The 26,153-nt window shown below is 45.0% G+C and overlaps 1 protein-coding gene across 1 annotated transcript; it reads left to right on the top strand.

The window, feature by feature from the left end:
- Nucleotides 1–127: 127 nt before the first annotated feature.
- Nucleotides 128–20,056, top strand: rapsn (receptor-associated protein of the synapse, 43kD). The gene is made up of 8 exons (XM_041836762.2): nucleotides 128–891; nucleotides 8,791–8,970; nucleotides 9,256–9,414; nucleotides 10,338–10,496; nucleotides 17,872–17,970; nucleotides 18,801–18,977; nucleotides 19,434–19,633; nucleotides 19,866–20,056. The coding sequence occupies exons 1-8, from the start codon at nucleotides 607–609 to the stop codon at nucleotides 19,936–19,938; spliced, it is 1,332 nt and encodes a 443-aa protein (XP_041692696.1). The 5' UTR covers nucleotides 128–606; the 3' UTR covers nucleotides 19,939–20,056.
- The last annotated feature ends 6,097 nt before the right edge of the window (nucleotides 20,057–26,153 follow it).

The raw sequence follows: 26,153 nt of genomic DNA on the forward strand, positions 1-26,153 counted from the left end.
GTCCAGATTGACAGGGACATCTGCTGCAGCGCCAGCCCAGGGACAGGGAGAGGGGAGGAGTGGGTGAGGGGGTTGGGGACACTGGGGCGCTGGGCATTCCTTTCACAGGGGTGTGGAGGGAGGGAGCAGATATTCTGGGATACCGCTCCCAGCACTTCGCAGGGAGACGTGTTTCTGTCACGTTTTTTCCAAGCAGAATTTCTTCGGGAGAACTGAAGTGTGAACACTTAAAGGTGTTATTGTTGGACCGAGGAAGTAGGAAGGGATATGTTTGGTTTTCCTTCCGTCTCTTCCTCTAAGTGATGAGGTATGAAGGTGTTAGTTGGCTGGTCCTTTAAGGCGCTGGATCCAGTTTCCTCCCAGTCCTACTGACCCGTCGCCTGCCGGAGCTGAGAGAGTTGGATCGAGACCTACTGGATCAGAGAGAGAGAGAGAGAGAGGCCACAGAGAGGAACGTCAGAGAATCGTAGATCGTTAGAGGATCCTCAGTCTTCACGACCAGATCTTTGGAAACGTAACTCACTGTGCCTGGGAAAGGATCTACTTTCTTAACGTAACCCACTGTGCATGGGCAAGGATCTACTTTCTTAACGTAACCCACTGTGCATGGGCAAGGATCTACTTTCTTGGTCCTCCACTGAAAGCCAAACAACACCTAAACGGATGAATATTTTTATGAGGCACCTCCTAGTAGCAGAGATGGGTCAGGACCAAACCAAGCAGCAGATAGAGAAAGGCTTAAAGCTGTACCAGGCCAACCAGACTGACAAAGCCCTGCATGTCTGGACCAAGGTGCTGGAGAAGACCTCGGACCCCGGGGGGAAGTTCAGAGTGCTGGGCTGTCTCATCACCGCCCACTCGGAGATGGGGAAGTATAAAGAGATGCTCAAGGTAAGACGGAGAGAGAGTCCCTGTCAAGTTCACTAGCCATGTTGAAGTAGAATACAAGGCCCACCGATCTTTCTCATTTTTTCCATTTGTTCAACATACTGTTATTGAAGTGTTGAGAGATGTTAGCTATTTGGGTAGCATGTCACACAGTTGTAAACACATTCCACGTTCTTGATGAACAGTTGATGTTAGCCATTAGTTGAGTTAGGCAAAAACTATTTCATAGGATTAGATTTTGTAATATGATCCTGGATGTCTTTTGGGATTATAATACAGCACTGTCAATTTGAGCGGCAGGGGAAAACCCAAAACAAAAAATCTGGTTAATATCGTTCCTTTCTGTTCCTTTTTTAACCTGTAAAATCAACCGTTTTTTACATTTAGCTCATTAAATGACTTCACCAATCAGTGCGGATAGAGCCGGCGAGCTGGTTGTTTACAAGCTTGATGGACAGACGAGTGTAGCCAATGGCGCAAGATGCCACTGAAATGTTACGGGTGAGGAGAGAGCGAGAGAGGGTTGAGGAGGAGGCTTGAAGCACTCGGCATCTTGTTATGACATGCATTATCTGAATTAGGTCCACAGAATAATACCTACGGAGGAGCGGCTTCTATGGAGGAACGCTGAATGTCCTTTGGGCTAGCTAGCTAACAAGCTTGTGTGTGTGGTGAGCGGCACCAGAATTAAAAACACTTCTTACCATTTTGTAGTTAATAAATCCAACGTGAAACGTGATCACTAGGCCTATAGTATCCTTAACTAGCATTGAAAAAGTGAATCCATTCTTCTCTAGCTAATTAAATATCTCTCTCCCTTTCTTCTGAATAAAGCTTGTAAGGTCAGTAGCCTCTGCTTCGGAGGGGGGAGAGGGAGGTAGCATAAACACACACTGGCAAAGGTTTTCAGCTGGCAGGCAGACACTGGAATACGCATAAACACACACTGGCAAAGGTTTCCAGCTGGCAGGCAGACACTGGAATACGCATAAACACACACTGGCAAAGGTTTCCAGCTGGCAGGCAGACACTGGAATACGCATAAACACACACTGGCAAAGGTTTCCAGCTGGCAGGCAGACACTGGAATACGCATAAACACACACTGGCAAAGGTTTCCAGCTGGCAGGCCGACACTGGAATACGCATAAACACACTGGCAAAGGTTTCCAGCTGGCAGGCCGACACTGGAATACGCATAAACACACACTGGCAAAGGTTTCCAGCTGGCAGGCAGACACTGGAATACGCATAAACACACACTGGCAAAGGTTTCCAGCTGGCAGGCAGACACTGGAATACGCATAAACACACACTGGCAAAGGTTTCCAGCTGGCAGGCAGACACTGGAACACGCATAAACACACACTGGCAAAGGTTTTCAGCTGGCAGGCAGACACTGGAATACGCATAAACACACACTGGCAAAGGTTTCCAGCTGGCAGGCAGACACTGGAATACGCATAAACACACACTGGCAAAGGTTTTCAGCTGGCAGGCAGACACTGGAATACGCATAAACACACACTGGCAAAGGTTTCCAGCTGGCAGGCAGACACTGGAACACGCATAAACACACACTGGCAAAGGTTTTCAGCTGGCAGGCCGACACTGGAATACGCATAAACACACACTGGCAAAGGTTTCCAGCTGGCAGGCAGACACTGGAACACGCATAAACACACACTGGCAAAGGTTTCCAGCTGGCAGGCCGACACTGGAATACGCATAAACACACACTGGCAAAGGTTTTCAGCTGGCAGGCAGACACTGGAATAAGCATAAACACACACTGGCAAAGGTTTCCAGCTGGCACGCCGACACTGGAATACGCATAAACACACACTGGCAAAGGTTTCCAGCTGGCAGGCAGACACTGGAATACGCATAAACACACACTGGCAAAGGTTTCCAGCTGGCAGGCAGACACTGGAATACGCATAAACACACACTGGCAAAGGTTTCCAGCTGGCAGGCAGACACTGGAATACGCATAAACACACACTGGCAAAGGTTTCCAGCTGGCAGGCCGACACTGGAACACGCATAAACACACACTGGCAAAGGTTTTCAGCTGGCAGGCAGACACTGGAATACGCATAAACACACACTGGCAAAGGTTTCCAGCTGGCAGGCCGACACTGGAATACGCATAAACACACACTGGCAAAGGTTTCCAGCTGGCAGGCCGACACTGGAATACGCATAAACACACACTGGCAAAGGTTTCCAGCTGGCAGGCAGACACTGGAATACGCATAAACACACACTGGCAAAGGTTTCCAGCTGGCAGGCAGACACTGGAATACGCATAAACACACACTGGCAAAGGTTTCCAGCTGGCAGGCAGACACTGGAATACGCATAAACACACACTGGCAAAGGTTTCCAGCTGGCAGGCCGACACTGGAATACGCATAAACACACACTGGCAAATGTTTTCAGCTGGCAGGCAGACACTGGAATACGCATAAACACACACTGGCAAAGGTTTCCAGCTGGCAGGCAGACACTGGAATACGCATAAACACACACTGGCAAAGGTTTCCAGCTGGCAGGCCGACACTGGAATACGCATAAACACACACTGGCAAATGTTTTCAGCTGGCAGGCCGACACTGGAATACGCATAAACACACACTGGCAAAGGTTTCCAGCTGGCAGGCAGACACTGGAACACGCATAAACACACACTGGCAAAGGTTTTCAGCTGGCAGGCAGACACTGGAATACGCATAAACACACACTGGCAAAGGTTTCCAGCTGGCAGGCCGACACTGGAATACGCATAAACACACACTGGCAAAGGTTTCCAGCTGGCAGGCCGACACTGGAATACGCATAAACACACACTGGCAAAGGTTTCCAGCTGGCAGGCCGACACTGGAATACGCATAAACACACACTGGCAAAGGTTTCCAGCTGGCAGGCAGACACTGGAATACGCATAAACACACACTGGCAAAGGTTTCCAGCTGGCAGGCAGACACTGGAATACGCATAAACACACACACTGGCAAAGGTTTCAGCTGGCAGGCCGACACTGGAATACGCATAAACACACACTGGCAAATGTTTTCAGCTGGCAGGCAGACACTGGAATACGCATAAACACACACTGGCAAAGGTTTCCAGCTGGCAGGCAGACACTGGAATACGCATAAACACACACTGGCAAAGGTTTCAGCTGGCAGGCAGACACTGGAATACGCATAAACACACACTGGCAAAGGTTTCCAGCTGGCAGGCAGACACTGGAATACGCATAAACACACACTGGCAAAGGTTTCCAGCTGGCAGGCAGACACTGGAATACGCATAAACACACACTGGCAAAGGTTTCCAGCTGGCAGGCAGACACTGGAATACGCATAAACACACACTGGCAAAGGTTTCCAGCTGGCAGGCAGACACTGGAATACGCATAAACACACACTGGCAAAGGTTTCCAGCTGGCAGGCAGACACTGGAATACGCATAAACACACACTGGCAAAGGTTTCCAGCTGGCAGGCAGACACTGGAATACGCATAAACACACACTGGCAAAGGTTTCCAGCTGGCAGGCCGACACTGGAATACGCATAAACACACACTGGCAAAGGTTTCCAGCTGGCAGGCAGACACTGGAATACGCATAAACACACACTGGCAAAGGTTTCCAGCTGGCAGGCAGACACTGGAATACGCATAAACACACACTGGCAAAGGTTTCCAGCTGGCAGGCAGACACTGGAATACGCATAAACACACACTGGCAAAGGTTTCCAGCTGGCAGGCAGACACTGGAATACGCATAAACACACACTGGCAAAGGTTTTCAGCTGGCAGGCAGACACTGGAATACGCATAAACACACACTGGCAAAGGTTTTCAGCTGGCAGGCAGACACTGGAATACGCATAAACACACACTGGCAAAGGTTTCCAGCTGGCAGGCAGACACTGGAATACGTTTCAGTGACAGAGTGAGGGCTTTGCATAGGTGCTTCGATGCATTTTTTTGTTGGACTGAAAAAAATGCCTGGAATGTAAAAAGACGGTTCTGTTCCGGTATAGTATGGATCAGTTTCCTACCCGGTTCCATTTCTGTTCTTTTCCGGTTTTCGGGTTCTGTTCCCTGAACCGGTTCCAAGAATGCATGTAGTTTTAAACTGTGAGGTTGTGTGGAGAGATATGACGAGGGGATGCTGCTGTTGTCATTAATTTAACGCGTCATCATGGTGGATGCCAGGGGGCAGAGTGATCGAGATATGTTCTCTAGCTTTTCCATTGCAGCATTTCAACAATGTTGAAAGAACATGGTGTCGTATCAAACCTTTCCTCCTGGGATTATCCATAGAAATAGAATGGACTAGAATGGACAAAGCCCCTCAGACCATGGAAATCTGACTGTAGTACAATCTATTTCTATGATGTTATCTAAACTGAATCTTGAGGAGCATCGGGGGTTAATGTGTGGCTTCCACAGGATACAAGGGACTGGGGGCCCAGAGAGAGCCTTGCAACCTGAGCTTGGATGTGGGTCTTGTTGTTGACATAAAACTCCCTACTCACCCCTATACCCACTGCTTAATGAATGCTTCAGTAACAAGTTAGTTACCGGGCCCCAAAATGGGAGACTTTGACTTAAAACGTTTTACTTCTGAAACTTCTTAACCCTGATATCATGTGACTAAACTGTTCTATATATTTAGATACATTACATCATTTTATCAATAACAATATTCCATTACTTCTATCTTATCAAAAGGTTTTGTTTTGTTACTGTAAGTCCCCCAGCCACTGATTAGGCTGGACTGAAAAGCACTTGGAGATCTTTCAAGCGGGTCTATAGTGTTAGTTATCTACATTGTGTCCATAGTGTTAGTTATCTACATTGTGTCCATAGTGTTAGTTATCTACATTGTGTCCATAGTGTTAGTTATATACATTGTGTCCATAGTGTTAGTTATCTACATTGTGTCCATAGTGTTAGTTATATACATTGTGTCCATAGTGTTAGTTATATACATTGTGTCCATAGTGTTAGTTATCTACATTGTGTCCATAGTGTTAGTTATATACATTGTGTCTATAGTGTTAGTTATATACATTGTGTCCATAGTGTTAGTTATATACATTGTGTCCGTAGTGTTAGTTATCTACATTGTGTCCATAGTGTTAGTTATATACATTGTGTCTATAGTGTTAGTTATCTACATTGTGTCCATAGTGTTAGTTATCTACATTGTGTCTATAGTGTTAGTTATATACATTGTGTCTATAGTGTATAATGTTATAAATTGATTTGCATTTTAATGAGGGAAATAAGTATTTGACCCCTCTGCAAAACATGACTTAGTACTTGGTGGCAAAACCCTTGTTGGCAATCACAGAGGTCAGAGGTTTCTTGTAGTTGGCCACCAGGTTTGCACACATCTCTGGAGGGATTTTGTCCCACTCCTCTTTGCAGATCTTCTCCAAGTCATTAAGGTTTCGAGGCTGACGTTTGGCAACTCGAACCTTCATCTCCCTCCACAGATTTTCTATTGGATTAAGGTCTGGAGACTGGCTAGGCCACTCCAGGACCTTAATGTGCTTCTTCTTGAGCCACTCCTTTGTTGCCTTGGCCGTGTGTTTTGGGTCATTGTCATGCTGGAATACCCATCCACGACCCATTTTCAATGCCCTGGCTGAGGGAAGGAGGTTCTCACACAAGATTTGACGGTACATGGCCCCGTCCATCGTCCCTTTGATGCGGTGAAGTTGTCCTGTCCCCTTAGCAGAAAAACACCCCCAAAGCATAATGTTTCCACCTCCATGTTTGACGGTGGGGATGGTGTTCTTGGGGTCATAGGCAGCATTCCTCCTCCTCCAAACATGGCGAGTTGAATTGATGCCAAAGAGCTCCATTTTGGTCTCATCTGACCACAACACTTTCACCCAGTTCTCTGAATCAGTCAGCAAACTTCAGACGGGCCTGTATATGTGCTTTCTTGAGCAGGGGGACCTTGCGGGCGCTGCAGGATTTCAGTCCTTCACGGCGTAGTGTGTTACCAATTGTTTTCTTGGTGACTATGGTCCCAGCTGCCTTGAGATCATTGACAAGATCCTCCCGTGTAGTTCTGGGCTGATTCCTCACCGTTCTCATTATCATTGCAACTCCACGAGGTGAGATCTTGCATGGAGCCCCAGGCCGAGGGAGATTGATAGTTATTTTGTGTTTCTTCCATTTGCGAATAATCGCACCAACTGTTGTCACCTTCTCACCAAGCTGCTTGGCGATGGTCTTGTAGCCCATTCCAGCCTTGTGTAGGTCTACAATCTTGTCCCTGACATCCTTGGAGAGCTCTTTGGTCTTGGCCATGGTGGAGAGTTTGGAATCTGATTGATTGATTGCTTCTGTGGACAGGTGTCTTTTATACAGGTAACAAGATGAGATTAGGAGCACTCCCTTTAAGAGTGGGCTCCTAATCTCAGCTCGTTACCTGTATAAAAGACACCTGGGAGCCAGAAATCTTTCTGATTGAGAGGGGGTCAAATACTTATTTCCATCATTAAAATGCAAATCAATTTATAACATTTTTGACATGCGTTTTTCTGGATTTTTTTGTTGTTATTCTGTCTCTCACTGTTCAAATAAACCTACCATTAAAATTATAGACTGATCATTTCTTTGTCAGTGGGCAAACATACAAAATCAGCAGGGGATCAAATACTTTTTTCCCTCACTGTACATTATGTCTATAGTGTTAGTTATATACATTGTGTCCATAGTGTTAGTTATATACATTGTGTCCATAGTGTTAGTTATCTACATTGTGTCTATAGTGTTAGTTATATACATTGTGTCTATAGTGTTAGTTATATACATTGTGTCCATAGTGTTAATTATCTACATTGTGTCCATAGTGTTAGTTATATACATTGTGTCCATAGTGTTAGTTATACACATTGTGTCTATAGTGTTAGTTATCTACATTGTGTTTATAGTGTTAGTTATCTACATTGTGTCCATAGTGTTAGTTATATACATTGTGTCTATAGTGTTAGTTATCTATATTGTGTCCATAGTGTTAGTTATCTACATTGTGTCTATAGTGTTAGTTATATACATTGTGTCTATAGTGTTAGTTATATACATTGTGTCTATAGTGTTAGTTATATACATTGTGTCCATAGTGTTAGTTATATACATTGTGTCCATAGTGTTAGTTATCTACATTGTGTCCATAGTGTTAGTTATATACATTGTGTCCATAGTGTTAGTTATACACATTGTGTCTATAGTGTTAGTTATCTACATTGTGTCCATAGTGTTAGTTATCTACATTGTGTCTATAGTGTTAGTTATATACATTGTGTCTATAGTGTTAGTTATCTACATTGTGTCCATAGTATTAGTTATCTACATTGTGTCTATAGTGTTAGTTACATACATTGTGTCTATAGTGTTAGTTATATACATTGTGTCCATAGTGTTAGTTATCTACATTGTGTCAATAGTGTTAGTTATATACATTGTGTCCATAGTGTTAGTTATATACATTGTGTCCATAGTGTTAGTTATATACATTGTGTCCATAGTGGTAGTTATATACATTGTGTCTATAGTGTTAGTTATATACATTGTGTCTATAGTGTTAGTTATATACATTGTGTCCATAGTGTTAGTTATCTACATTGTGTCAATAGTGTTAGTTATCTACATTGTGTCCATAGTGTTAGTAATATACATTGTGTCCATAGTGTTAGTTATCTACATTGTGTCCATAGTGTTAGTAATATACATTGTGTCCATAGTGTTAGTTATCTACATTGTATCCATAGGGTTAGTTATCTACATTGTGTCCATAGTGTTAGTTATCTACATTGTGTGGCCATGGTTAGATCACCTCTCTCTCTCTCCCCCCCCTCGTCAGTATGCCCTGGCCCAGATAGACACAGCCAGGGAGATGGAGGACCCAGACTACCTGACCGAGGGCTACCTGAACCTGGCTAGGAGCAACGAGAAGCTGTGTGACTTCCAGAAGACTGTGTCCTACTGTAAGACCTGCCTCAACATGCAGGGCACCACTGTCAGTCTGCAGCTTAACGGACAGGTGGGTCTCAGCAATAATATAAAATCATATTATAATACTGTAATATGTGCTATTTCTCCTTATTTTCTGTTGCCAGACATTGCGTAACGGTGTCAGAAAACAAAACAAACAACAGGGACCTCTGGATGTCTACAGAGATCTGAGTTTTCTGAAAAAAATGCTACAATGCAATGAAGTCAAGTCCTTTATGACCTCTGCCTTTATGACCTTTATGACCTCTGCCTTTATGACCTCTGCCTTTATGACCTCTGCCTTTATGACCTCTACCTCTACTTCTGTTTCCAGGTGTGTCTGAGCATGGGCAATGCGTTCCTGGGCGTCAGTGTGTTCCAGAAGGCTCTAGAGAGTTATGAGAAGGCCCTGCGTTATGCTCACAACAATGATGACAAGATGCTGGAGTCTAGAGTCTGCTGCAGTCTGGGGAACTTCTATGTACAGCTCAAGGTAAAGTGGCAACAGATGAGCATGCAAATGCACAAGACAGTACGTCTATTTTGATGCTCTGAGAAAAGGACATATTTTTGTTATTACATTGTTGAATCCCTGAATAGATGCAATTCAACCTTGTGTGTAAAATGAGTCTGAGAAGTACCCAGTCTCATAAGAGTCCTCTTTGAATTCAACACGGTCGTATTTGAGGACACATTTTCTAAAATGCATTTAGGTGCAGAGGCTGAGTAAGCCATGTAGGCCCGGTCAGAGGTCTGTTGTATTCTAGCCTGGCAGAGGTCTGTTGTATTCTAGCCTGGTAGAGACCTGTTGTATTCTAGCCTGGTAGAGGTCTGTTGTATTCTAGCCTGGCAGAGGCCTGTTGTATTCTAGCCTGGTAGAGGTCTGTTGTATTCTAGCCTGGTAGAGGCCTGTTGTATTCTAGCCTGGTAGAGGTATGTTGTATTCTAGCCTGGTAGAGGTCTGTTGTATTCTAGCCTGGTAGAGGCCTGTTGTATTCTAGCCTGGTAGAGGCCTGTTGTATTCTAGCCTGGTAGAGGCCTGTTGTATTCTAGCCTGGTAGAGGCCTGTTGTATTCTAGCCTGGTAGAGGTCTGTTGTATTCTAGCCTGGTAGAGGCCTGTTGTATTCTAGCCTGGTAGAGGCCTGTTGTATTCTAGCCTGGTAGAGGTCTGTTGTATTCTAGCCTGGTAGAGGCCTGTTGTATTCTAGCCTGGTAGAGGCCTGTTGTATTCTAGCCTGGTAGAGGCCTGTTGTATTCTAGCCTGGTAGAGGCCTGTTGTATTCTAGCCTGGTAGAGGCCTGTTGTATTCTAGCCTGGTAGAGGCCTGTTGTATTCTAGCCTGGTAGATTAAAAAAATTGACTATGAGAAGGCCCTGTTCTTCCTGTGTAAATGATCTGTTGTGTCCTCCCATCAGGACTATGAGAAGGCCCTGTTCTTCCCGTGTAAAGCGGCTGAGCTGGTGAATGACTATGGTAAAGGCTGGAGCCTGAAGTACAGAGCCATGAGCCAGTATCACATGTCTGTAGCCTACAGGAAACTGGACCGCCTGCCCGACGCCATGGAGTGCTGTGAGGTAACGTTTATTAGTGTTGTTTAGTATTGGTGGCACTGTTTATTAATCCAGTGAGTTATTATTTATTACCTACAGTCCCAGAGATGATAAGAGACCAGATATTGCTGTAAAGAAGGGTGGGGTCAACTCCATTTCAATTCAGAAGGTAAACTGAAAGTTCAATTCCAATTTACTTCTTGGATTGATTGAAATGGAGTAAAGGTGGCAGTTGTGGTAGTTGAGTTTAGTAACCACCGTGCTATTCTGTACCCTGGTAGTTGAGTTTAGTAACCACCGTGCTATTCTGTTCCCTGGTAGTTGAGTTTAGTAACCACCGTGCTATTCTGTTCCCTGGTAGTTGAGTTTAGTAACCACCGTGCTATTCTGTTCCCTGGTAGTTGAGTTTAGTAACCACCGTGCTATTCTGTTCCCTGGTAGTTGAGTTTAGTAACCACCATGCTATTCTGTTCCCTGGTAGTTGAGTTTAGTAACCACCGTGCTATTCTGTTCCCTGGTAGTTGAGTTTAGTAACCACCATGCTATTCTGTTCCCTGGTAGTTGAGTTTAGTAACCACCGTGCTATTCTGTTCCCTGGTAGTTGAGTTTAGTAACCACCGTGCTATTCTGTTCCCTGGTAGTTGAGTTTAGTAACCACCGTGCTATTCTGTTCCCTGGTAGTTGAGTTTAGTAACCACCGTGCTATTCTGTTCCCTGGTAGTTGAGTTTAGTAACCACCGTGCTATTCTGTTCCCTGGTAGTTGAGTTTAGTAACCACCGTGCTATTCTGTTCCCTGGTAGTTGAGTTTAGTAACCACCGTGCTATTCTGTTCCCTGGTAGTTGAGTTTAGTAACCACCGTGCTATTCTGTTCCCTGGTAGTTGAGTTTAGTAACCACCGTGCTATTCTGTTCCCTGGTAGTTGAGTTTAGTAACCACCGTGCTATTCTGTTCCCTGGTAGTTGAGTTTAGTAACCACCGTGCTATTCTGTTCCCTGGTAGTTGAGTTTAGTAACCACCGTGCTATTCTGTTCCCTGGTAGTTGAGTTTAGTAACCACCGTGCTATTCTGTTCCCTGGTAGTTGAGTTTAGTAACCACCGTGCTATTCTGTTCCCTGGTAGTTGAGTTTAGTAACCACCGTGCTATTCTGTTCCCTGGTAGTTGAGTTTAGTAACCACCGTGCTATTCTGTTCCCTGGTAGTTGAGTTTAGTAACCACCGTGCTATTCTGTTCCCTGGTAGTTGAGTTTAGTAACCACCGTGCTATTCTGTTCCCTGGTAGTTGAGTTTAGTAACCACCGTGCTATTCTGTTCCCTGGTAGTTGAGTTTAGTAACCACCGTGCTATTCTGTTCCCTGGTAGTTGAGTTTAGTAACCACCGTGCTATTCTGTTCCCTGGTAGTTGAGTTTAGTAACCACCGTGCTATTCTGTTCCCTGGTAGTTGAGTTTAGTAACCACCGTGCTATTCTGTTCCCTGGTAGTTGAGTTTAGTAACCACCGTGCTATTCTGTTCCCTGGTAGTTGAGTTTAGTAACCACCGTGCTATTCTGTTCCCTGGTAGTTGAGTTTAGTAACCACCGTGCTATTCTGTTCCCTGGTAGTTGAGTTTAGTAACCACCGTGCTATTCTGTTCCCCTGGTAGTTGAGTTTAGTAACCACCGTGCTATTCTGTTCCCTGGTAGTTGAGTTTAGTAACCACCGTGCTATTCTGTTCCCTGGTAGTTGAGTTTAGTAACCACCGTGCTATTCTGTTCCCTGGTAGTTGAGTTTAGTAACCACCGTGCTATTCTGTTCCCTGGTAGTTGAGTTTAATACCCACCATGCTATTCTGTTCCCTGGTAGTTGAGTTTAGTAACCACTGTGCTATTCTGTTCCCTGGTAGTTGAGTTTAGTAACCACCGTGCTATTCTGTTCCCTGGTAGTTGAGTTTAGTAACCACCATGCTATTCTGTTCCCTGACAGTGTCTATGGTGAAGCCAAACAGGTCTGTTATGTATGTTGGCTCTATACTGTGCGTAATGTACACTGAGTGTACAAAACATTAAGAACACCTGCTCTTTCCATGACATAGACTGACCATATGTGACTCGTTTCAGGAAAGCTAGCTAACATTGAACCTGGTTGGTTAGCTACCTGCAGATTAGTAGTAGTAGTAGTAACATCATGAGTTTGGATTATGGTTCATTGTTTACCTAGCTAGCTACATGTCTTAACAAAAGGCTCCACTATGCAAGTAACCATTTCAATAGAATGTCACTTCGACAGCTGTTGATAGACGTAGCTGGTAAATTCACTCTGGCTATCTCTCGTCTGAGTGTGCCAGAGCGCAGAATAACTGACGAATTTACGAACGCTCAACACCCGCTGAATATGACCGGTGTCAGTAAACGTTGGCAAAAAAACATAAATTGTTGCCAGCAGCACAGTTGCAGTCCCCAACGCTCTGGATCAACCCTTAAAGAGATGGGTGGGGCTAAAGCTTAAGAGGGTGTGAACGATGTTGAATGGGGGTAGACAAAGAAGAGCTCTCCAATAGGTACCAAAACATTCAAAGGCCATTTTCTCAAAAGTGAGATTACAAGTTGATCAACTTTCAAAGCAGAATTACTTTCCCATTGTTCCCTTAAATGCAGTGTATGATATACCATTTTGTAGCTCGGTCCCTGCTTTAATCCAATGTAAAAAACACAATTTCAAATGTTGCTACATAAGACCGAATCAAGGCGGTCGGTCACATATATAAAGGTGAGGAGACAGGTCAAAGAATAATTTGTAAAACTTGAGATAATTGAGACATGGTTTGTTTTTGTGTGCCATTCAGAGGGTGAATGTGCAAGTCAAAATATTTAATTGCCTTTGAACGGTGTATGGTAGTAGGTGCCAGGCGCACCGGTTTGTGTCAAGAACTGCAACGCTGCTGGGTTTTTCACGCTCAACAGTTTCCTGTGTGTATCAAGAATGGTCCACCACTCAAAGGACATCCAGATGACTTGACACAACCGTGGGAAGCATTGGAGTCAACATGGGCCAACATCCCTGTGGAACGCTTTCAACACCTTGTAGAGTCCATGCCCCAACGAATTGAGGCTGGTCTGAGGGGGGAGGGAGGGGGGGGGGGAGGGGGTGCAACTCGGTATTAGGAAAGTGTTGTTAATGTTTTATACAGTCAGTTGTATGTTGGTGTTAGAAAGGAACAGGTGCAGCCTGCATGCCAGGCAGTGTGTCTGTGGGTTGTACGGTCGCAGACCTCTGGGGATAAATATGCTGCCTCTGGTTTAAAGTGTTCATTAACACAGAGAGCACAGTCTTAACTCTGGGCTAATATTGTACTGGAGAGAGAGAGAGAGAGAGAGAGAGAGAAATACCTTGATGTCACTGCTAAGGACTGCAGGAGTGGTGGTGGTGGTTGGGAAGCAGCAGAGCAGTGGGGAGGGGTGTCCCAAATAGCACCCTATTCCCTGTATAGAGCACTACATTTGACCAGAGCCCTATGGGGCACTAGATAGGGAATAGGGTGCTATTTGGGACTGAGATGGGGAGTGTTGTTTCAGATTTATCACCGAATAGATGCTGAATAGATTTAGCTCCAACACATTTCATTCATCCTGTCATAGTTAGAATACCTCCGACCAAGGAAAGAATCCACCATGGAGTAAAAACAATACCAGTCATGTCACAAGTCCTCCGTTTTCCCATAGAAATAGTGTAGGCTGTAATGGACATTCCCATTCAAGCCAATGTTCTGTAATGGTAGGACTGGCAAGCATCAAGCCAATGTTCTGTAATGGTAGGACTGGCAAGCATCAAGCCAATGTTCTGTAATGGTAGGACTGGCAAGCATCAAGCCAATGTTCTGTAATGGTAGGACTGGCAAGCATCAAGCCAATGTTCTGTAATGGTAGGACTGGCAAGCATCAAGCCAATGTTCTGTAATGGTAGGACTGGCAAGCATCAAGCCAATGTTCTGTAATCGTAGGACTGGCAAGCATCATTCTATTTCTATGTGTTTTTCTACCTGTAGCACAAGGTGTTGATGACTGGTCGACCATAGGCTAGCCTATCAGAGGGCAAGGTGATGACTGGTCGACCATAGGCTAGCCTATCAGAGGGCAAGGTGATGACTGGTCGACCATAGGCTAGCCTATCAGAGGGCAAGGTGATGACTGGTCGACCATAGGCTAGCCTATCAGAGGGCAAGGTGATGACTGGTCGACCATAGGCTAGCCTATCAGAGGGCAAGGTGATGACTGGTCGACCATAGGCTAGCCTATCAGAGGGCAAGGTGATGACTGGTAGACCATAGGCTAGCCTATCAGAGGGCAAGGTGATGACTGGTCGACCATAGGCTAGCCTATCAGAGGGCAAGGTGATGACTGGTAGACCATAGGCTAGCCTATCAGAGGGCAAGGTGATGACTGGTCGACCATAGGCTAGCCTATCAGAGGGCAAGGTGATGACTGGTCGACCATAGGCTAGCCTATCAGAGGGCAAGGTGGAGCTATCACCATTGTTTACCCCTATCCAGTGTCTAGGGGTCAGGTCTCCATTGTTTACCCCTATCCAGTGTCTAGGGGTCAGGTCTCCATTGTTTACCCCTATCCAGTGTCTAGGGGTCAGGTCTCCATTGTTTACCCCTATCCAGTGTCTAGGGTCAGGTCTCCATTGTTTACCCCTATCCAGTGTCTAGGGGTCAGGTCTCCATTGTTTACCCCTATCCAGTGTCTAGGGGTCAGGTCTCCATTGTTTACCCCTATCCAGTGTCTAGGGGTCAGGTCTCCATTGTTTACCCCTATCCAGTGTCTAGGGGTCAGGTCTCCATTGTTTACCCCTATCCAGTGTCTAGGGGTCAGGTCTCCATTGTTTACCCCTATCCAGTGTCTAGGGGTCAGGTCTCCATTGTTTACCCCTATCCAGTGTCTAGGGGTCAGGTCTCCATTGTTTACCCCTATCCAGTGTCTAGGGGTCAGGTCTCCATTGTTTACCCCTATCCAGTGTCTAGGGGTCAGGTCTCCATTGTTTACCCCTATCCAGTGTCTAGGGTCAGGTCTCCATTGCTTTACCCCTATCCAGTGTCTAGGGTCAGGTTCTCATCGAGTGGCACCCTATTCCCTATAGGGGCTGTTCAAAGCTCTTTGACCTTATGGGCCCTGGTCAACAGTAGTACACTTTAAAGGGAATAGGGCAGGGTTCTTCCATTCCGGTCCTGGAGGGCCGAAACACTTCTGTTTTTTATTTCTACCTGGTAGTTAATTGCACTCACCTGGTGTCCCAGGTCTGAATTAGCCGCTGAATAGAAGGAGAGGATGAAAAACAGAGGTGTCTCGGCCCTCCAGGACCGGAATTGAAGAACCCTGCCCTATTCCCTTTAAAGTGTACTACTGTTGACCAGGGCCCATAAGGTCAAAGGTTGTGCCCTATAGGGAATAGGGTGCCATTTGGGACGCAGCCTAAGAGTTGTTTAAGGTTAGGGCCAGAGTATCCCTAGAAAACTCTGACAAAACAAACAGTCATGGTCATATTGGTTGTCTATATTCTGTCTGTATATTCTGACAGTACAGGTACATCAAAGCTGAGACGGAGAGACTGAAAAACAGCTTCTATCTCAAGGCCATCAGACTATTAAAAAGTCAACACTAGCCGGCTACCACCCGGTACCCTGCCCTGAACGTAGTCACTGTTACTAGCCGGCTACCACCCGGTCATTCTACCCTGCACCTTAGAGACTGTACATAGTCATGGAACACTGGTCATTTTAATAATGGAGCACTGGTCATTTTAATAATGTTTACATACTGTTGTACCCACTTAATATATATGTATACTGTATTCTAGTCAAGGCTCATCCTATATAACTACTGCTGTAGTTATATGTGAAGGAGCCCTCAAAGCTCATCACTAAGCTAAGGGCCCTGGGACTAAACACCTCCCTCTGCAACTGGATCCTGGACTTCCTGACGGGCCGCCTCCAGGTGGTAAGGGTAGGTAACAACACATCTGCCACACTGATCCTCAACACAGGGGCCCCTCAGGGGTGCGTGCTCAGTCCCCTCCTGTACTCCCTGTTCACTCATGACTGCATGGCCAGGCACGAGTCCAACACCATCATTAAGTTTGCCGACGACACAACAGTGGTAGGCCTGATCACCGACAACGATGAGACAGCCTATAGGGAGGAGGTCAGAGACCTGGCCGTGTGGTGCCAGGACAACAACCTCTCCCTCAACGTGATCAAGACAAAGGAGATGATTGTGGACTACAGGAAAAAGAAGAGAACCGAGCACGCCCCCATTCTCATCGACGGGGCTGTAGTGGAGCAGGTTGAGAGCTTCAAGTTCCTTGGTGTCCACATCACCAACAAACTATCATGGTCCAAACACACCAAGACAGTCGTGAAGAGGGCACGACAAAGCCTATTCCACCTCAGGAGACTGAAAAGATTTGGCATGGGTCCTCAGATCCTCAAAAGGTTATATAGCAGCACCATCGAGAGCATCCTGACTGGTTGCATCACTGCCTGGTATGGCAACCTGCCATCCAGGACCTCTATACCAGGCGGTGTCAGAGGAAGGCCCTAAAAATTGTCAAAGACTCCAGCCACCCTAGTCATAGACTGTTCTCTCTGCTACCGCACGGCAAGCGGTACCGGAGCGCCAAGTCTAGGTCCAAAAGGCTTCTTAACAGCTTCTACCTCCAAGCCATAAGACTCCTGAACATCTAATCAAATGGCTACCCAGACTATTTGCATTGCCCCCCCCCACCCCTCTTTTACGTTGCTGCTACTCTGTTTATTATCTATGCATAGTCACTTTAATAACTCTACCTACATGTACATATTACCTCAATTACCTCGACTAACCAGTGCCCCCGCACATTAACTGGGTACCAGTACCCCCTGTATATAGCCTCGCTACTGTTATTTTACTGCTGCTCTTTAATTATTTGTAACTTTTATTTCTAATGTTTTTTTTAGGTATTCTTTCTTAAAACTGCATTGTTGGTTAAGGGCTTGTAAGTAAGCATTTCACTGTAAGGTCTACACCTGTTGCATTCGGAGCATGTGACAAATAAAATTTTCTATTCATGTGCTGTCCATTCTGTCTAGACACACCATGAGCATTCCGCTGCACCCGCGATAACATCTGCTAAATATGTCGACCAATAACATTAGATTCAATGTTTATTGCATCTTTGCACCAGGTCAAATTCACCAGGTCAAATTCCTGGTGCATGTTAATGTCCTTGGTGAATAAAGTTGATTCTGATTCATTTTGACCTGGGATGGTAAAAGCAGGAGGACTTAGCTGACGTACAGGATGGATGAGTTGTTTAGACGTTTTGGGTGTGTTTGTTGTTCAGAGGTTGTGTGTCACACTAAACACAGTCCCCACCTGTCCTCCAGGAGTCCATGAAGATAGCCCTGCAGCACGGGGACCGTCCTCTCCAGGCGCTGTGCTTACTGAACTTCGCTGATATCCACCGCTGCCGGAACGACGTTGATGTAAGCTGCCACCAAATACTGTCTATACTACACTGTTAGAGATCAATTTATGTAATCCGAAGAGGCAAAACATTCCTTCAATTTGAGCTGGGCTAGATTCATATTATTTTCTCTCCTGTCCTCCCCCTCTCCTCCTCCTCTCCTCTCCTCCCCCGCCCCTCTTCTCCCCCCCTCTCCTCTCCTCCCCGGCCCCTCTCCTCCCCTCCCCTCCCCTCCCCTCTCCTCTCCTCTCCTCTCCTCTCCTCTCCTCTCCCTCTCCTCTCCTCTCCTCTCCTCTCCTCTCCCTCTCTCTCTTCACATCTCCTCCTCTCCTCTTCTCCCCTCCCCTCTCCTCTCCTCCCCCGCCCCGCCCCTCTCCTCCCCTCCCCTCTCTCTCCTCTCCTCTCCTCTCCTCTCCTCTCCTCTCCTCTCCTCTCCTCTCCTCCCCTCCCCTCTCCTCTCCTCTCCTCCCCTCCCTCTCCTCCCCTCCCCTCCCCCTCCCCTCCCTCTCCTCTCCCTCTCCTCTCCTCTCCTCTCCTCTCCTCCTCTCCCTCTCCTCTCCTCTCCTCTCCTCTCCTCTCCTCTCCTCTCTCCTCTCCCTCTCTCTCTTCACATCTCCTCCTCTCCTCTTCTCTTCTCCCCTCCCTCTCCTCTCCTCCCCCCCGCCCCGCCTCTCCTCCCCTCTCCTCTCCTCTCCTCCCCCCTCTCCTCGCTTCCCCCGCCCCTCTTCTCTCCTCTCCTCTCCTCCCCCCGCCCCGCCCCGCCCGCCCATCTCCTCTCCTCTCCTCTCCTCTCCTCTCCTCTCCTCTCCTCTCCTCTCCTCTCCTCTCCTCTCCTCTCCTCTCCTCCAGAAAGCATTGCCTCGTTATGAGTCCTCCATGTGTATAATGACAGAGATTGGGAACCGTCTTGGCCAGACCCAGGTGTACCTGGGGGTAGGGAAGTGTTGGCTCCAGCAGAAAGAACTAGACAAGGCTCTGGATGCTCTGCAGCGAGCGCAGGAGTTGTCTGAGGCTTTAGGAACCAAGGTACTGCGCACACAGTTCTGAATCAATACCGTGAAAAGATGCTGCCTTTTTACTGTAATAAAACATACTGTACAATTAAAACAATCATGCAACAATCAGATGCACCGTCACACTTTAGCCTGTGCTAATTTCCAGTTGTTGTCCCATAGCTGTGTAGTCTGAATGAGGGGATCTACAGCAGTAAGTCAGCTCTGTTCTGTCTGTGTGTTGACTCTAACCCTACATACCTCTCTGTCTGTTAGCTGTGCAGTCTAAAGGTGCACTGTCTCAGCGAGGGGATCTACAGCAGTAAGGCAGCTATGTCCAGTCTGTGTGTTGACTCTAACCCTACATACCTCTCTGTCTGTTAGCTGTGCAGTCTAAAGGTGCACTGTCTCAGCGAGGGGATCTACAGCAGTAAGCCAGCTATGTCCAGTCTGTGTGTTGACTCTAACCCTACATACCTCTGTCTGTTAGCTGTGCAGTCTGAAGGTGCACTGTCTCAGCGAGGGGATCTACCGTAGTAAGGAGAGCCAGGAGGAGCTGAGGGAGCAGGTGGTGAAGTTCCTGCAGTGTGTTGAGGAGTTGGAGCTGTACTGTGGAATGTGTGGCGAGTCCATAGGAGAGAAGAACCAGCAACTGCAGGCTCTGCCCTGCTCTCACATCTTCCACCTCCAGTAGGTGACCCCATCTACATGCTACGTGTTATATAGTCTACTTGTTATTACTACATATGGCTCTGCTCTCACATCTTCCACCTCCAGTAGGTGCTCTTGCCTTGCTTAACATATTCTACATGTTTCATGTCCAGGGGTAGAATTATGGGGGATTTGACGTGGGTCAGTTCAGAGTTCCTTTTTTCAGTTCTTCTTTTCCTCCTCCTCCTCCTCCTCTTCCTCCTCCTCTCAGGTGCCTACAGAACAACGGTTCCAAGGGCTGCCCTAAATGCCGGCGGTCCTCCATGAAGCCTGGGTTTGTGTGAGGTTATGACGCACAGTGCCTGGGACTTGAGGACACTATGTAATAACACTCAGTGATTCCCCAACCACAGTCACATAGGAGAGCCAGACTGCACTTCTGGATGGGCAGACTGCTGAACACATATCTGAACTAAACTGAACACATATCTGAACTAAACTGAACACATATCTGAACTAAACTGAACACATATCTGAATGCCCTAACTAAACGGAACACATATCTGAACTAAACTGAACACATATCTGAACTAAACTGAACACATATCTGAACTAAACTGAACACATATCTGAATGTCCTAACTAAACTGAACACAGACTCGGATACAGTCTGTTGACTGGCTGCTGTAGTTCAAGACTGACCACCCCGGTGTGAGGACAAGACAGGACTGTAGTTCAGGACTAACCACCCCGGTGTGAGGACAAGACAGGACTGTAGTTCAAGACTGACCACCCCAGTGTGAGGACAAGACAGGACTGTAGTTCATGACTAACCACCCCGGTGTGAGGACAAGACAGGACTGTAGTTCATGACTAACCACCCCGGTGTGAGGACAAGACAGGACAGATGAGGAGGATACAGTGATAGATGTATTACACTGTTGTACATGATGTATTGTAGTTTTTTTTGTCAGAGGGTGAGGAGGAAGAAATCCAATATACTTCTTAGTTCTGTTTTAGATCAATCTGATAGTTTAGCATAATGTTCACTTTGGTTAGGGTATGCTGGAAGATTCATTGCAAGCATGTAAATTGGAAGATATGTTAAACATTATTGTTTGGGATAAAGTGAAATCACTATGATTTTGGCCACACTTTCTATTATTATTTGAATTTAACTAAATTGTATTTTAAATATAGCCATCGAAAGGCAAATTGAGCTATATGTTTTCTATATATTACTACTGTAAAGGTGTTTAATGGCCATATCATCAACATATTTCTGTACAACCTTTTTATCATCAGTTCTCAGCGAACATACTGCAAATTGTCCAATCACAGTTGAGAACATAACACTACAACTAAAGAATGCATAAATCACCAAGAGATGAAGGCGCTGATCAAATGGACGGTCAGGATATGCTTGTGTTCATTTGACTTTAGCGTTTGATAAAGCTATCAAAACTAAAAACTAGTCTCTGTCTTTACCAAACTCCAAGGGGTATACAGCTTTCCCTTTTTCTAAGAGGGAATTCGAACTTCCTCTTACGGTAAGTTTAATTTTCACTTTAGTCTCCCGTTAACGTTAACGTTAACGCATGATTAAGTGAAAAATCTACTCAAGTGGAAGTTCGTTTCCACCCCGAAGGAGCAGTTCAACCCACATGATGTTATTCATTATTAGGTGTGCTTGCTGAAGGCAAAACACACCTCTAGATTTCTTACATCTTATTAAATCCGTCTGCTTCTAGCGCTTAAACAATTTAAGCTATAAACATGAAAACAACTTCCAAAATGTGCAGACTGGCCTAGCTTAGATAGCTTGAGAAAATGTTTTTGATAGCATTTATACTTTTTGAACTATAATAATATTTAGATGAACTCCCAATGCATTTCAATGAAAAAAGAAAAAGCTCCATAGACTTGGTAAAGAACTAGAAAATTCTCTACCCATCTCCTCTTTCACCGTTTAAGCTATCAACGTTGAGATGTTCAGACTGGCCCAACTTAGATTGCTTGTCAAATGAGTTTTCATACTTTGTATACTTTTTGAACTATAGCCATTTACAATGTGCATAAATTAACATGGGTTTGAATGGGAACCATAGGAATACAGAGGTAGCTATTCAAAAAGGTCCTGCTCCTTTGGCCAATTAAGCTACAAGACTACCTTTAAAACACTCAGGCTATCCTAACTTCAAATTCTTTATACATTTGCATAAAATAACCCATCAACAGTAACTCTTGAACCGTTCAAGCTAGAGACGCCAAACCAACTTTCACATGTTCAGGCCATCCTATCTAATCGATCAATCTGACCACATCTACTGACCACAACCACACATCTGCTGACCACAACCACACATCTACTGACCACAACCACACATCTACTGACCACAACCACACATCTGCTGACCACAACCACATATCTACTGACCACAACCACACATCTACTGACCACAACCACACATCTACTGACCACAACCACACATCTACTGACCACAACCACACATCTACTGACCACAACCACACATCTACTGACCACAACCACACAACTACTGAACCACACAACTACTGACCACAACCACACATCTGCTGACCACAACCACACATCTACTGACCACAACCACACAACTACTGAACCACACAACTACTGACCACAACCACACATCTGCTGACCACAACCACACATCTACTGACCACAACCACACAACTACTGAACCACACAACTACTGAACCACACAACTACTGACCACAACCACACATCTACTGACCACAACCACACATCTACTGACCACAACCACACAACTACTGAACCACACATCTACTGACCACAACCACACATCTACTGACCACAACCACACATCTACTGACCACAACCACACATCTACTGACCACAACCACACATCTACTGACCACAACCACACATCTACTGACCACAACCACACATCTACTGACCACAACCACACATCTACTGACCACAACCACACATCTACTGACCACAACCACACATCTACTGACCACAACCACACATCTACTGACCACAACCACACATCTACTGAACCACACAACTACTGACCACAACCACACATCTGCTGACCACAACCACACATCTACTGACCACAACCACACAACTACTGAACCACACAACTACTGACCACAACCACACATCTGCTGACCACAACCACACATCTACTGACCACAACCACACAACTACTGAACCACACAACTACTGAACCACACAACTACTGACCACAACCACACATCTACTGACCACAACCACACATCTACTGACCACAACCACACAACTACTGAACCACACATCTACTGACCACAACCACACATCTACTGACCACAACCACACATCTACTGACCACAACCACACATCTACTGACCACAACCACACATCTACTGACCACAACCACACATCTACTGACCACAACCACACATCTGCTGACCACAACCACACATCTACTGACCACAACCACACATCTACTGACCACAACCACACATCTACTGAACCACACATCTACTGACCACAACCACACATCTGCTGACCACAACCACACATCTGCTGACCACAACCACACATCTACTGAACCACACAACTACTGAACCACAACTAGCTGCACCGGTCCTGGGCTTGGCTAGCACTGGTCTGCACTATAAACTATAACTACTTAAATGTTCATATCAATCAATCAATCAATCAATCAAATGTATTTATAAAGCCCTTTTTACATCAGCAGTTGTCACAAAGTGCTATACAGAAACCCAGCCTAAAACCCCAAACAGCAAGCGATGCAGATGTAGAAGCACGGTGGCTTGGAAAAACTCCCTAGAAAGGCAGAAACCTAGAGAGGAACCAGGCTCTGAGGGGTGGCCAGTCCCCTTCTGGCTGTGGCAGGTGGAGATTATAACAGTACATGGCCATTAAGGCCTGATTTTTCTCCAAGATGTTCAAACGTTCATAGATGACCAGCAGGGTCAAAAACATTTGCATATAATACCCACCAACTATAATTGAACCGTTCAAGCTAGAGACACCAAACTATATGTTGAATGTTCAGGCCATCCTATCCTGTCAACCAATCAATCAATATTTTAATCTACCTACTTTTTCAACTATAACCAGTCACCACCATTACTACTGCAGACACTACCACTACTATAACCATAACCAGACACTACCACTACTATAACTATAACCAGTCACTACCACTACTATAACTATAACCAGTCACTACCATTACTACTGTAGACACTACCACTACTATAACTATAACCAGTCACTACCACTACTATAACTATAACCAGTCACTACCATTACTATAACTATAACCAGTCACTACCACTACTATAACTTAATTCAAAATCATACATACTTTAAACCAAGCTTGCAAGCACACCACATTTTCTTCAGGAAATGTACTTTTTCTAGTTAAGTATCAATTCCTAGTTCTATCCAGCATTTATTTCTGGAAAACCAAAAGATTATTTTGAGTCTATAACACTACAACACTATTCAAGGCAAAATATTATTGGGAAAGAAGGAAAACTCTTATTGTGTATTATTGGGAAAGAAGGAAAACTCTTATCGTGTATTATTGGGAAAGAAGGAAAACTCTTATCGTGTATTATTGGGAAAGAAGGAAAACTCTTATCGTGTATTATTGGGAAAACGATGTTGTCTGACCAATCACTTGCATGTTGAATAATAATAAACTGTAAAGATATTATTGTAATTTATTTAGTTGTTGTAGCTATGGTGTAAATATGATTGGTTCTAATGTTGATTAGCAGCAGTGACACCATGTGGGTAGTTACTACGCCATGTGGGTAGTTACTACGCCATGTGGGTAGTTATTACACCATGCGGGTAGTTATTACGCCATGTGGGTAGTTATTACGCCATGTGGGTAGTTATTACGCCATGTGGGTAGTTATTACACCATGTGGGTAGTTATTACGCCATGTGGGTAGTTATTACGCCATGTGGGTAGTTACTACGCCATGCGGGTAGTTATTACGCCATGCGGGTAGTTATTACGCCATGTGGGTAGTTATTACGCCATGTGGGTAGTTATTACGCCATGTGGGTAGTTATTACGCCATGTGGGTAGTTATTACGCCATGTGGGTAGTTATTACGCCATGTGGGTAGTTATTACGCCATGTGGGTAGTTATTTCGCCATGTGGGTAGTTATTACGCCATGTGGGTAGTTATTACGCCATGTGGGTAGTTACTACGCCATGTGGGTAGTTATTACGCCATGTGGGTAGTTATTACGCCATGTGGGTAGTTATTACGCCATGTGGGTAGTTATTACGCAATGTGGGTAGTTATTACGCCATGTGGGTAGTTATTACGCCATGTGGGTAGTTATTACGCCATGTGGGTAGTTATTACACCATGTGGGTAGTTACTACGCCATGTGGGTAGTTTTTACGCCATGTGGGTAGTTTTTACGCCATGTGGGTAGTTATTACGCCATGCGGGTAGTTATTACGCCATGCGGGTAGTTATTACGCCATGCGGGTAGTTATTACGCCATGCGGGTAGTTATTACGCCATGCGGGTAGTTATTACACCATGCGGGTAGTTATTACGCCATGTGGGTAGTTATTACGCCATGTGGGTAGTTATTACGCCATGTGGGTAGTTATTACGCCATGTGGGTAGTTATTACGCCATGTGGGTAGTTATTACGCCATGTGGGTAGTTATTGCATGTTTTCTTTGCCAAGTAGAACAAGTAAACAAACAAATGTGTTTTTTGATTATCAAAAGTCACTCTGTAAACACAATGGCTTTTTATTTATTGATTGATAATATCCATATTTATATCATCGTTGATACAAAAAAAAAATCTTACAGATTTCCAATAATTTTCTGCATATTGTATAACATACACACCAGTAATATTGTGATAATCAATCCAACTCATTTGGAATGCATTGCAACTTTCTAGAATTAATCGTTTTGCATCATAACTTTGTTTAATGTGTAAGAAATATATTTACTGACATAACATTTTGTAATTTTATATTTAATCCATTTCGATATAATGATACATCTGGTCAAAATGTTTTGATTATAAAATGGAATATGAACTATTCTTAGAATGTATTTATTCTTGTATTTTTAATAAAACCACCACATTTACATATTCGAACATTGTAGATGTTTGAAGAGAACTCTGATTGTTCTACCTTTTATCTAGTTGGTGTTAAAGTTCAGATAACAGACAAAATAATGTATTATCTTTTCACACTTCCATGTAACAAAACGGTGCCTTCGAAAAGTATTCAGACCCCTTGACTTTTTCCACATTTTGTTTTACGTTACAGCCTTATTCTAAAATGGATTAAATCGTTTTTTTTCCTTCACACCTGTATTTGGGGAGTTTCTCCCATTCTTCTCTGCAGTTCCTCTCAAGCTCTGTCAGGTTGGATGGGGAGCGTCGCTGCACAGCTATATTCAGGTCTCTCCAGAGATGTTAGATCGGGTTCAAGTCCGGGCTCTGACACGCACTGTCAACTGTGGGACCTTATATTAG

Source organism: Coregonus clupeaformis, chromosome 19 (assembly GCF_020615455.1).
Source record: "Coregonus clupeaformis isolate EN_2021a chromosome 19, ASM2061545v1, whole genome shotgun sequence".
NCBI lineage: Eukaryota > Metazoa > Chordata > Actinopteri > Salmoniformes > Salmonidae > Coregonus > Coregonus clupeaformis.

Coding starts and splice junctions, on each gene's coding strand:
- rapsn (XM_041836762.2), top strand. CDS start 607: ATGGGCAAGGATCTACTTTCTTGGTCCTCCACTGAAAGCCAAACAACA. Junction 8,971..9,255: donor GTCTGCAGCTTAACGGACAG/GTGGGTCTCAGC, acceptor TTCTGTTTCCAG/GTGTGTCTGAGCATGGGCAA. Junction 10,497..17,871: donor ACGCCATGGAGTGCTGTGAG/GTAACGTTTATT, acceptor CCTGTCCTCCAG/GAGTCCATGAAGATAGCCCT.